The 13,071-nt window shown below is 38.0% G+C and overlaps 1 protein-coding gene across 7 annotated transcripts in view; it reads right to left on the bottom strand.

Moving 5' to 3' along the window:
* LMNTD1 (lamin tail domain containing 1) overlaps nt 1-11,869 on the bottom strand; it is a 57,993-nt gene extending 46,124 nt beyond the window's left edge. For 4 of the 7 annotated variants that reach the window (XR_014051654.1, XR_014051653.1, XM_081483720.1 and 1 more), the window contains exons 1-4: nt 11,664-11,869; nt 11,451-11,569; nt 4,688-4,923; nt 182-377 (exon numbers count right to left, since the gene is read on the bottom strand). Coding sequence is in view for 4 of the 7 variants with exons in the window: in XM_081483720.1 (XP_081339846.1) it covers nt 182-377; nt 4,688-4,923; nt 11,451-11,569; nt 11,664-11,687 (575 nt within the window). In the remaining 3 variants the exon portion in view is untranslated. The remainder of the gene's footprint in view (nt 1-181; nt 378-4,687; nt 4,924-11,450; nt 11,570-11,663) is intronic. The other 3 variants (XR_014051655.1, XM_081483722.1, XM_081483721.1) reach the window with 1 other exon arrangement.
* Between the last annotated feature and the right edge of the window lie 1,202 nt (nt 11,870-13,071).

Raw genomic sequence — 13,071 nt, 5'->3', positions numbered from 1 at the left:
CCCTAGAAAGTTGCATTTATCCCTTTTAATTGCCCACAATATTCAATAGTTATATTTTAATGGATTGCTTGGGGTTTGTAGAAGAGACCATGGATCTAACAACAGGTTAGATCTTTATTTCCTACTAATTTATTACTCCTAGTCCAATAGAAGACATAAATAGTTCAAATAGAGTACATACCTGGATCTAGATTGGCCCACTTCTTCAAGAATCATAGAGAAGTGCTTCCAAGTTTTCTCATTGCGGAATGAGTGCTCAAGTTTCCTTGCATCACCAAACAAAGACAGAAAATAATCTTCCCCTTCCCCAATCACAGCTGGCTCACCAGCAAGGACTGGAATAGAGTGTTTCTTTGGAGTTTTGACGATGTTGCATCCTTTCAAAGAAACCAAATATAGAGAAGTATATAAAAGAGTAAAAGGACCCAAAGCTACCATCTTTATTCCTCGCTTCTATACAAAATAATATTCTTTATACACTTTACTGTCACAGTCAAACTCAATGAGGATAGTTAGAAACTTTAAACCAAAGTCTGTAAAATAACCAGTAAGTGATTATTTTTATTTTCAGTTCCTAGCGATTATTTCAGTTATCGTAAAACTATCAATCACCAGCATAATTATAATTTAATTAAGTTATAGTAGAAGCAATGTAAGTAAGTTTTTGAGTAGGTAAAACATTTGAGTCTCTCAAATTTGGATATGTACAGTTTATTCTATTTTATATCAGCTCTTCTCCCCAAATTGCTATGCATAAATTAAAGTCTCAAATGAGTTCTTTCCTACCAATGGTGTATGTTTTGCCAGGTAGACTTAAATTTCCTCTAATCAACTGAAATACTTTATTAGGAAGATAAAGTAATGCTTAATCAGATTCTAATGTCCTCTTGGAAATTTACTCGTTTAAAATTCTCAATACTAACATTCAAATATAAAATAGGTTTCACGATTTTGCATAGAAGGAATCATGCTGGATAAATCTAATTGTGTATCTGCAGAGAGAAACGTTACAGAGAGACATCATGATGAAATAGAGCACTGTGGCTTAGATTTAGACACACTTGTATCCCAGCTTTGTCACTTACTGATTTAAACCAAATGATTTAAACCTTCCAATTCTCGGTTTTCTTGAAAATAAAAGAAGGATAATACTACCTTGTGTGAGGCAATGTGAGGATTGCAGATAATATAGATAAGTGTCTAGCATTTAGCAGGTACTCAATAGATGATAGCTATTGTTGTAGCCCAGGGACTTTGGCTAATGTGACCCTGGGTCCAAAATCATCAAAGGATTAAGACAATCTAGAGTGTGCTTTATCTTCTTGTGTCTTTAACAAAACCAAAGCAAAGCAAAACATGAAAAAAATAAAAACACATAGTTCCTAAAGAGGATTCCTTAGAGTATTTTGTTTAGAAGAAATACTTGGAATTAAATTAGTTCATTCCCATTCAAGTGAGTATTTGCTAAATCTTTAAATTCCTTTGAAGAAAGAGACTATTTAGCATCGTTAACAGCTCATCTTGAGGGATGAAAATCTTTGTACTCTGAAAGGGAAGAAGATCTTGGATTCCAGTTATTATCTCATCTAGAAATGAAATGGACCAAATGCAAAACAAGTCTTGGGAGACTCAGATACTTATCTACAGAGTCAGGATCTACAGTGACTGAAGGAAAAGACTCTCCCAGCACCACTCTCATCCTGCAAGGGGAAACCAGTATATTTATTTTTTCTTCCATACTAGGAGCTTCCACATTTCAACCCAAATAGAGAACATACACAATGATACAGCGCCAAAGGATGAGAAATATTACCTCCTTAGATATAAAATATGTATTTTGACTTTTAAGCATATAGATACTGGTAATTGCTCAAGGTCAGTGTGAACTTAGGAGGCTTCTTTGAAAAATGTACCTTAGGCATACAAACACCGAAGCACAGGGAATACGGCAATAATGGCAGAAGGTCAAAATCTTGTATGACACTGTGTCAAAATCTTAGGAAGATATCAGGAACAAAGTGAAATATAGAGGTTGTAGATGTGCACAGAATGGTAGGGGAAAATGAAGACATCAAGTAGTCATGGGTGTATGTGCTAACAATGTTGAAATTTGTTAGTTGACTGGTAATACAAACCTCAAATCTAGCCCATTCTATGAGAAGGTACAGATATGTTCAGATTCACAACTAACTTTATTGAGCACACTTATTATGTGCTAGGTGATTTTCATAAATATCTCATTTAATACTTAGAATAGCCCTTGAAGTTGATATTTTAATCTGCATTTTGTAGTTATGGAAAATGATACTCAGAGATACCACATATCTAAACTAATGTCTCATGTAAAGATTAAGCAAATTCTCATTCAAGTGGGAATGAACTAATTTAATTCCAAGTGTTTCATGTTGTAGGTTTGAGCCAAGGTTCTCTGTTTCCAAAGACAGTGGTCTTTTCATTAAACACTGAAAACTCAAAGTTCCCCAAACACAGGGAGGAACATAAACCTCATAGTGTGAACCCTGCTGAGTGCATTGTGGCAACTGTCGAAATTGTACTGTCATTTTCCTCATTTCCAAATGATTGTTTCTCCCTTTTCTCCCCACCACGTTATTATCTACTTTATATTTCTTCTTTCTCTTATCTGTCTTTCCTTCCATAAGCCATAGTTCTAAAGCACAAATGGACAATATTGTTAATCTTTCTGGTGGCATTCAGAGGAAAGGGAGTTAATGCCATACAACAAAACTTTCAATTATCCAGCAATTCTAGATTATCTAATTGGTCAACCCATGAACCATTATGACAACATGAGATATTTTAATCACAGAGATGAGGTATTTGGCCACATACATTTATGTGACCTGAATATGACTCCCAGTGCTAGAATCAATGGTGAGTATAGTTAAATTATTCTGCATATGGCATTAAGAAACGAGTATACTCCAAGATCACTGCAGATGGTGATCGCAGCAAAGAAATTAAAAGATGCTTACTCCTTGCAAGGAAAGTTATGACCAACCTAGACAGCATATTAAAAAGCAGAGACATTACTTTGCCAACAAAGGTCCGTCTAGTCAAGGCTATGGTTTTTCCAGTGGTCATGTATGGATGTGAGAGTTGGACTATAAAGAAAGCTGAGTGCAGAAGAATTGATGCTTTTGAACTGTGGTGTTGGAGAAGACTCTTGAGAGTCCCTTGGACTGCAAGGAGATCCACCCATTCAATCCTAAAGGAGATCAGTCCTGGGTGTTCATTGGAAGGACTGATGTTGAAGCTGAAACTCCAATACTTTGGCCACCTGATGCGAAGAGCTGACTCATTTGAAAAGACCCTGATGCTGGGAAAGATTGAGGGCAGGAGGAGAAGGGGACAACAGAGGATGAGATGGTTGGATGGCATCACCAACTCGATGGACATGGGTTTGGGTGGACTCCGGGAGTTGGTGATGGACAGGGAGGCCTGGCATGCTGCAGTTCATGGGGTCACAAAGAGTTGGACATGACTGAGTGACTGAACTGAACTGAACTGAATACTGGAGACATTCTGGAAAATTCTTAAAGAGATGGGAATACCAGACCACCTGATCTGTTTCTTGAGAAATCTGTATGCAGGTCAGGAAGCAACAGTTAGAACCAGACATGGAATAATGGACTGGTTCTTCATTCGGAAAGGAGTATGTCAAGGCTGTATATTGTCACCCTGCTTATTTAACGTATATGCAGAGTACATAATGGGAAATACCAGGTGGATGAAGCACAAGCTGGAATCAAGATTGCCAGGAGAAATATTAAAACCTCAGATATGCAGATGACACCACCCTTATAGCAGAAAGCAAAGAGGAACTGAAGAGCCTCTTGATGAAAGTGAAAGAGGAGAGTGAAAAAGTTGGCTTAAAATTCAACATTCAAAAACCTAAGATCATGGCATCTGTTCCCATCACTTCATGGCAAATACATGGGAAAATAGTGGAAACAGTGACAGACTTGACTCTTTGGGGCTCCAAAAAATTCACTACAGATGGTGACCGCAGCCATGAAATTAAAAGATGCTTGCTCCTTCGAAGAAAAGCTATGACCAACCTAGACAGCATATTGAAAAGCAGAGACATTACTTTGCCAACAAAGGTCCTTCTAGTCAAAGCTATGGTTTTTCCAGTAGTCATGTATGGATGTGAGAGTTGGACTATAAAGAAAGCTGAGTGCTGAAGAATTGATGCTTTTGAACTGTGGTGCTGGAGAAGACTCTTGAGAGTCCCTTGGACAGCAAGGAGATCCAACCAGTCCATCCTAAAGGCAATCAGTCCTGAATATTCACTGGAAGGACTGATGCTGAAGCTGAAACTCTAGTCCTTTGGCCACCTAATGGGAAAAACTGACTCATTTGAAAAGACCCTAATGCTGGGAAAGATTGTAGTCAGGAGGAGAAGAGGATGACAGAGGACGAGATGGCTGGATGGCATCACCGACTTGATGGATATGAGTTTGAGTAAACTTTTGGAGTTGGTGATGGACAGGGAGGCCTTGCGTGCTGCAGTCCATTGAGTCGCAGAGTCAGACACGACTGATCGACTGAACTGAACTGACTGATACGGAAGACAAATGATAAAACATCATTCTGGCTTCAAGGCATATAATGACTCAAACTATATGCCTTAAAATCACTTTTAAAAAGTCTGTGTTTTGCTTACCCAAGCTGTCTTCTGAGTGGGAATGGGTCACTAGAGCAGGTTTAAGAGGTTTTGGTCCAATTGTCGATATAGTTACTCCACTAACTTGAGGGCTAGACAGACAGTAACTGAGAGGAATTTCATCAGATAAGGACCGTGAACATGGCAGCGTTGTGCTACCTGAATCTGTCGATGTTGGAAAGAAATGTACTAAAGATGGCAGTTTCTTTGGGAAATCGTCCTGTGAGTCTTCTATTCTGTGTACAAAAATGAGTATAATAAACAAAGTGAGACAGTCAAAATGATAGATTATGAACACAAGAAGCATTAACTGTCATTATTACTCAAGATTTTGCTTTTCAATGGTATTATGCATCTAACAGAACAGCATCTTATATTTTTAGTTTTAACAATCTGAATAAAACATTTCAGTATCAAGTCAAGCTTTTCTTTTTTCTACTTAAAAATCAATAAATTCCTATTTCAGAGAGTTTTATGAAAGTGTAAAACCTGAAAGGAGAAAATAAAAATTATTACAATCCCACCAACTAAAATTTTTACCATTTCCTTCCAGGCTTTTTATTTTTATTAAAAATGTTTAAATTGAAATACAATTGATTTCCAATATTATATTAGTTTTATATGTACAACCTAGTGATTCAATATTTTTTCCTTCCAGGACTTTTTTTTTTCACTCAAAATTGAGACTCTATAAACCATTTATAGGAGAAGGCAACGGCAACCCACTCCAGTACTCTTGCCTGGAAAATCCCATGGACAGAGGAGCCTGGTAGGCTGTAGTCCATGCAGTCGCTAAGAGTTGGACACAACTGAGCAAATTCACTTTCACTTTTCACTTTCATGCATTGGAGAAGGAAATGGCAACCCACTTCATTGTTCTTGCCTGGAGAATCCCAGGGAGCCTGGTGGGCTGCCGTCTATGGGGTTGCACAGAGTCGGACACGACTGAAGCAACTTAGCAGTAGCAGCAGCAAACCATTCATATCCCACTTTTCAGTTCAGTTAAGTTGCTCAGTTGTGGCCAACTCTTTGCCACCCCATGGACTGCAGAATGCCAGGCTTCCCTCTCTATCACCAACTCCTGGAGCTTGCTCAAACTCATGTCCATCAAGTCATTGATGCCATCCAGCTATCTTATCCTCTGTCATCCTCTTCTCCTGACTACAAGCTTCCCCAGCATCAGGGTCTTTTCCAGTGAGTCAGTTCTTCCCATCAGGTGGCCAATATTGGAGCTTCTGCTTCAGCATCAGTCCTTCCAGTGAATATTCAAGACTGATTTCTTTTAGGATGGACTGGTTGGATCTCCTTGCAGTCCAAGGGACTCTCAAGAGCCTTCTCCAGCACCACAGTTCAAAAGCATCAATTCTTTGGCGCTCAGCTTTCTTTATAGTCCAACTCTCACATCCATACATGACTACTGGAAAACCATAGCTTTGACTAGAAGGACCTTTGTTGGCAAAGTAATGTCTCTACTTTTTAATATGCTTTCTAGGTTGGTCATAGCTTTTCTTCGAAGGAGCAAGCATCTTTTAATTTCATGGCTGCAGTCACCATCTGTAGTGATTTTTTTTGGAGCCCCAAAAAGTCAAGTCTGTCACTGTTTCCACTATTTTCCCATGTATTTGCCATGAAGTGATGGGAACAGATGCCATGATCTTAGGTTTTTGAATGTTGAATTTTAAGCCAACTTTTTCACTCTCCTCTTTCACTTTCATCAAGAGGCTCTTCAGTTCCTCTTTGCTTTCTGCTATAAGGGTGGTGTCATCTGCATATCTGAGGTTTTGATATTTCTCCTGGCAATCTTGATTCCAGCTTGTGCTTCATCCAGCCCAGCGTTTCTCATGATGTACTCTGCATATACGTTAAATAAGCAGGGTGACAATATACAGCCTTGACATACTCCTTTCCGAATGAAGAACCAGTCCGTTGTTCCATGTCCGGTTCTAACTATTGCTTCTTGACCTGCATACAGATTTCTCAGGAGGCAGGTCAGGTGGTCTGGTATTCCCATCTCTTGAAGAATTTTCAGTTTGTGTGGTCCACACAGCCAAAGGCTTTGGCATAGCCAATAAAGCAGAAGTAGATGTTTTTCTAGAACTCTCTTGCTTTTTTGATGATCCAACGGATGTTGGCAATTTGATCTCTGGTTCCTCTGCCTTTTCTAAACCCAGATTGAACATCTGGAATTTCTCGGTTCACATACTGTTGAAGCCTTGTTTGGAGACATTTGAGCATTACTTCCCTAGAGTGTGAGATGAGTGTAATTGTGTGGTAGTTTGAGTATTCTTTGGCATTGCCTTTCTTTGGGATTGGAATGAAAACTGATCATTTCCAGTCCTGTGGCCACTGCTGCATTTTCCAAATTTGCTTGCATATTGAGTGCAGCACTTTAACAGCATCATCTTTTAGAACTAGAAACAGCTCAGCTCAAATTCAATTACCTCCACTAGCTTTGCTTGTATCATGTTTCCTAAGGGCCACCTGACTTTGGACTCCAGGATGTCTGGCTCTAGGTGAGTGATCACACCATAGTGGTTATCTGGGTCATGAAGATCTTTTTTGTATAGTTCTTCTGTGTATTCCTACCACCTCTTCTTAATCTCTTGTTTCTTTTAGGCCCATAGAGTCTCTGTCCTTTATTGTGCCCACCTTGCGTGAAATGTTCCCTTGGTATCTCTAATTTTCTTGAAAATATCTCTAGTCTTTCCCTTTCTATTGTTTTTCTCTGTTTCTTTGCATTCACTGATCACTGAGGAAGGCTTTCTTATCTCTCCTTGCTATTCTTTGGAAGTCTGCATTTAGATGGTTATATCTTTCCTTTTCTCCTTTGCCTTTAGCTTCTCTTCTTTTTTTCAGCTATTTGTAAGGCCTCCTCAGACTACCTTTTGCCTTTTTGCATTTCTTTTTCTTGGGGATAGTCTTGATCACTGCCTCCTGTACAATGTCATGAACCTTCATCCATAGTTCTTCAGGCACTCTATCAGACCTAATCCCTTGAATCTATTTGTCACTTCCACTGTATAATCATAAGGGATGTGATTTAGGGCATACCTGAATGGTCTAGTAGCTTTCCCTACTTTCTTCAATTTAATTCTGAATTTGGCAATAAAGAGTTCATGATCTGAGCCACAGTCAACTCCTGGTCTTTTTTTTTTGCTGACTGTAGAGAGCTTCTCCATCTTCAGCTGCAAAGAATATAATCAATCTGATTTTGGTATTAACCATCTGGTGATGTCCATGTGTAGGGCTGTCTCTTGTGTTGTTGGAAGAGGGTGTTTGCTATGACCAGTGCGTTCTCTTGGCAAAACTCTGTTAGCCTTTGCCCTGCTTATGTTGTACTCCAATGCCAAACTTGCCTGTTTTCCAGGTATCTCTTGACTTCCTACTTTTGCATTTTAGTCCAGTATGATGAAAAGGACATCTTTTTTTGGTATTAGTTCTAGAAGGTCTTGTAGTTCATCATACAACTGTTCAACTTCAGCTTCTTCGGCATTAGTGGTTGGGGCATAGACTTGGATTACTGTGATATGGAATGGTTTGCCTTGGAAACGAACAGAGATCATTGTGTCATTTTTGAGGTTACACCCAAGTACTGGATTTTGGACTCTTTTGTTGACTATGATGGCTACTCCATTACTTCTAAGGGATTCTTGCCCACAGTAGTAGATATAATGGTCATCTGAATTAAATTCACCCATCCCACTTTCATCACGTATTATATCTCCCCTTTCCGTTAACATGAAAAAACATGATTATCATTTCTGTTTAATACATCATTGTTTACTATACCTTTTCCTTTTAATTTCTCTTGATGTTTAAATGTCTTGCATTTATAAAGATTCTACAGTTAATGTATGCTTTCAAATACATGCTACAAATTAATAACTACAAATATAGCTCACATGTGTAAATGTGTGTGTATTTGTGTATGTGTGTGTGTGGATGCTGAAGGGAATAGCACAAAAGAGAGAAGAAAGACTTACTTTTCAGGCATTATTTTTGCAAGTAAATCTTACTATGAATAAAGAGTATTGTTTTCTTTTTTTATAAATATAAAAACATAGTATGCATTGATTTGAACAAAGTCCCTAAACCACAATACAGATATTATATCAGTAAAACTATATTTTGATGGAGTAGCTTGTGAAAAGGCTTATGACAACTGCATTTTATGACTCACATTGAGGCTCTTCTCAGTAACCTCAGAGCAATCCATGTGAATGTGTATGTTTTTAATGCAAGGTCCCGGAGTCCCATTCTTTAGCTCTGAAAAACCAGATTCATGGCCAGCCTAAGCCCCCCCTTCCTGGGGGCCACATGTCTATAAATTATGAACTGAGTGTTTTTGCCTCTATGCACCATCTCTATTTTGATCTCATCTTCCAGAGTTCCCAAAATGTTATTTGAGCCAGTCCTGTTTTGTTTTTGTTTTTCCAAATCTTTCTGTAAGGGAGCAATGGCCTGTAACTTCCTAATCTGCCATCTTTCTGGTGCTCCTCTCAGTCTCTTTGTTTACCAAAAGGTAGTCACAATTGTTTTATTCTATAATTGGTAAGCTCCTTCATCAGAAATGTTATATATCTGAAGAGCTTTCTACTCAAAAGCAGACTTCTCCAAGTGTCCCTCTCACAAGGCACAGATATCTCAGGCAATTTTTAAAAAGAATTAAATGGCATTGGCAGCTGCATTATTACTGTGCATGCTAAGTTGCTTCAGTCGTGTCCAACTCTGTGCTACCCTATGGACTGTAGCCTGCCAGGCTCCTCTGTCCACCAGATTGTCTATGCAAGAATATTGGAGTGGGTTGCCATGCCCTTCTCCAGGGGATCTTCCCAACCCAGGGATCAAACCCGTGTCTCTTGTATCTCCTGTACTGGCAGGTGGGTTCTTTACCACTAGTGACACCTGGAAAGCCTGCATTATTACTGTGCAGTACTTAGAAAGCTTCAGCACATGCTATTCTACTGACTTCCCAACCACTCATCTTTCATCAAAGAAGCTCTGACCCATAAAGACACCCTCTTGAGTATGACAGGGGTGGTAATGAAAAGGAGACTACAGAGGTCTATTGTCAAATCGCAAACATTTCATCTCTGTCTAAAATGAGACAGATCATATGACATAATTTTTCCCTGACACTGTCTAGAATAAGCAGGAAAAGGACCTTTCTCTTTCAAAGTTCCTTACATCTGGGTTTCATTAAAGACAACTGACTATATCTTTTCAGTATGTTCATTTTATAAGCTCCGATTTTTTTTCTTCCTTTGGTAAAACAATTGCATTTCCAAATAAATTTAATTCCATGAAAGATTCCCAGTGAGCTTTTGCAAATGTTGTGATCAAAGAAATCTGGTCTAGGGCCACAGGGGGGTTCTTGTTTTTGTAGCCGAACAAGAAGTTTCTAATGGCAGCATGCACTGTTGGAAAAGCTAAAACATTTCAGGAAGAGATGAGCATGGAGCAGCCCACTGTCTGAACCCTGCCCTCGCAGACCTATTAGACTCCGTTTGGAAGATGAGAGACTTTCTTCCTGGTGCGTGGTTAGGTTTCCCTTTCTCATGTGGAATTTTCCAAGCCCTTACTTGGTATTTTGCTTCCTCTGTAACTAATTAACACTAAAGCAGAGGTAGTTATAAATGTTCAATTCCAGCATTTCAATGTTATTTCAATGCGGCTTTGGTCATACTGACAACAGTTATTAATATTTCTCAGATGACCTCTAAGAACAAACATTTTAAAAATGGACTTGAACTGATCAGTAGACACAGGATATCCAGGTCCAAAGTAACATTAGCTTTAAATTGTGTATATTCAATATTAAAGATCATTAAAAAAATTTTTTTAATTTTAAGTTAGTTTATTTATCTATTTTTTAACTTTACAATATTGTATTTGTTTTGCCATACACTGACATGAATCCACCATGGGTGCACATGTTTTCCCCTTCCAGAACCCCCCTCCCACCTCCCTAAATTTTTAATTGGAGGATAATTGCTTTACAATATTATGTTAGTTTCTGCCATACATCATCATGAATCAGCCATAGATATACATATGTCCCCTCCCTCTCAGCTCTCTAGGTTGTCGCAGAGCACCAGGTTTGAGCTCCCTGTGTCATACAGCAAATTCCCACTGGCTATCTGTTTTACACATGGTAATCTACGTGTTTCCATGTTACTCTTTCAATTCATCCCTCCCTTGCCTTCCCCCACTGTGTCCACATGACTGGTCTCTATGTCTGCGTCTCCATTGCTGCCCTGCAAATAGATTCATCAGTACCATCTTTCTAGATTCCATATATATGCATTAATATACGGTTGTTTTTCATAAAGATCATTTTTTAACAAAACATTGGAAAACAAATGCTGATGCTTTAGTTGATAAAATGATTTACATTAGTAGTAAAAACAGAGAGCTGTAATTTTAACATCCTCCTAGACATTTCCTAAACCAAAATTCTCCAGCAGTTATCTGTTAGTAAAGTAGTTTTAAAGAAACTGTCTGCCAATTACTTTAACATGTTTAGATATGAGTTTTGGAAACTCTACCAGGTCTGATATGATGGAGATCTGTCTAGGTGAATTTTGCTATTACTCAGGGACTAGACATTATAAAACAGTGGTTGAGGAAACTGTAGTATGTTATCATTAATTTTAAGAAATTTGTAGACTCGATTCTAGTTCTCACTATTTTATAGCTGTTTTGAAACAAAAGGTCAAATGCTCCATCCTCATCCTCTGAATCTCATTTGTGACTTTCTTACTGTGTTTGAGTCTCCATCTTATCTTCTAGCTCATGGACTCCACTCTGCAGGAACACCGACATTTCCTGAATGGTTTCTGCGCCTCTCACACTGGCTGGAAGACAAGACTCTTTTCTTTTCTGGAAAAATAAATTATGGCATTAGACAATGAAGAGAACTGAGATTCAAGGCAGATTTTCTTTTTCGAGTGACCTCACTTGTTAATCTAACTACCTTAAAGCACTCTCCAGACATCATGATTTCTTCACCAAGCTGATGCCAGGATTCTAATATGAATGTGTAAGTACCAACATAGCCAATACTGATACTGGCTAAGAATGTTAAATCAAGATGAAGGTGTGTAGCACTCACTGGAAGCAACTCAAGAGACACAGCGGTAACCCAGCAAAGCTACCTTTATGATTACAACTTTCACATCTGGCGGACACTGCCTGTTAGAACACTATGAGGTAATGTCTCCATAGTTACAAAGTTCCAGCCTCTGAACAATTACTGTGTTAATGTTGCACCTGCTTTGCAGTTCGCACACATCAAATAACAGTAACTTGCTTTTAAGAGAGCCATTTCTCCTACCAGGCAAATTCTGTCATCAAAATGTTTGTTCTGTTATTTTGAATTTCTGAGTGTTACAGCTAGTATGCAAATTTGGGGGGAGTTACTCACTGTTCTGGGGGAGGGGGTTGGTTCATTTGTTTTGACAAATGCTTTTTGAAGACATGGCAACAACTAGACAGCACAAACAGAAAACTTGTATATGTTGAGGCAAAAAGAAACCTATTGGTAGAAATAATGAAACCAAAGCCAGGAGTTCTAAATTCTTCTCCTAGTTATTCCAGCAATATGATTTACAAGAGATCACTAAAAAATAAAAAAATAAAAAAAAAAAAAGAGATCACTTAGCTAAGATTCTACCTTGAGTGAAAGATCCACATATAATGTGTCAAAATAATAATGGCATGGGGATACAATTAACATACATGAAAGTACATAACTGTGCATAGTAATAAGATATATTAATGACGATTACTGGATGAGTAAGTTCATTCAATAGATATTTAAACAAGCATTTACTATTACCAGGAACCCTCAAGGTACAATGAACAAACAATTCCTGCCTTAAGGAATAATGATAAAATATCTTCTAATTTAGATTAGAAAATGGCTTCCATCTTGGAATGATGAACAGTATTTAAATATCAATACAAAGGACAATGAAGAAAGTAACTGTTTTAATAAAAGAAAAAGGCAAGAAGTATATCACATAATGATACAAGTAAACTTGAGGAGAGCAAACATTTGACTATATTTTCTTCATCTCAGAGATGAAGGGAAATTCCTTATTAGACTTATAGGCCAATTATATCAGCACAAAGAGATTTATAAATTTATATTTATGTTCAGAAAAGAATTAAAATGAATTTACTATTTTTTGCCATCATCCCAGTTTCCTTACATCTTCCTATGGGGATGGTTTCCTAGCTATTAAACAATTTTGTACTTGAACTACATATATTTCCATGATGTCATTATGATATCATTTGTTTTATCAGAAAACCTATTCACATTTTCCAATATTGTTTGGAGAAACAAGATTCTGCCAATGGAGAAAAGTGTTGAAAAG

Source organism: Giraffa tippelskirchi, chromosome 4 (genome assembly GCF_054371585.1).
Source record: "Giraffa tippelskirchi isolate mGirTip1 chromosome 4, T2T-mGirTip1v1.2.pri, whole genome shotgun sequence".
NCBI classification, from domain to species: Eukaryota; Metazoa; Chordata; class Mammalia; order Artiodactyla; family Giraffidae; genus Giraffa; species Giraffa tippelskirchi.
This window is presented reverse-complemented; position numbering and strand designations above follow the sequence as displayed.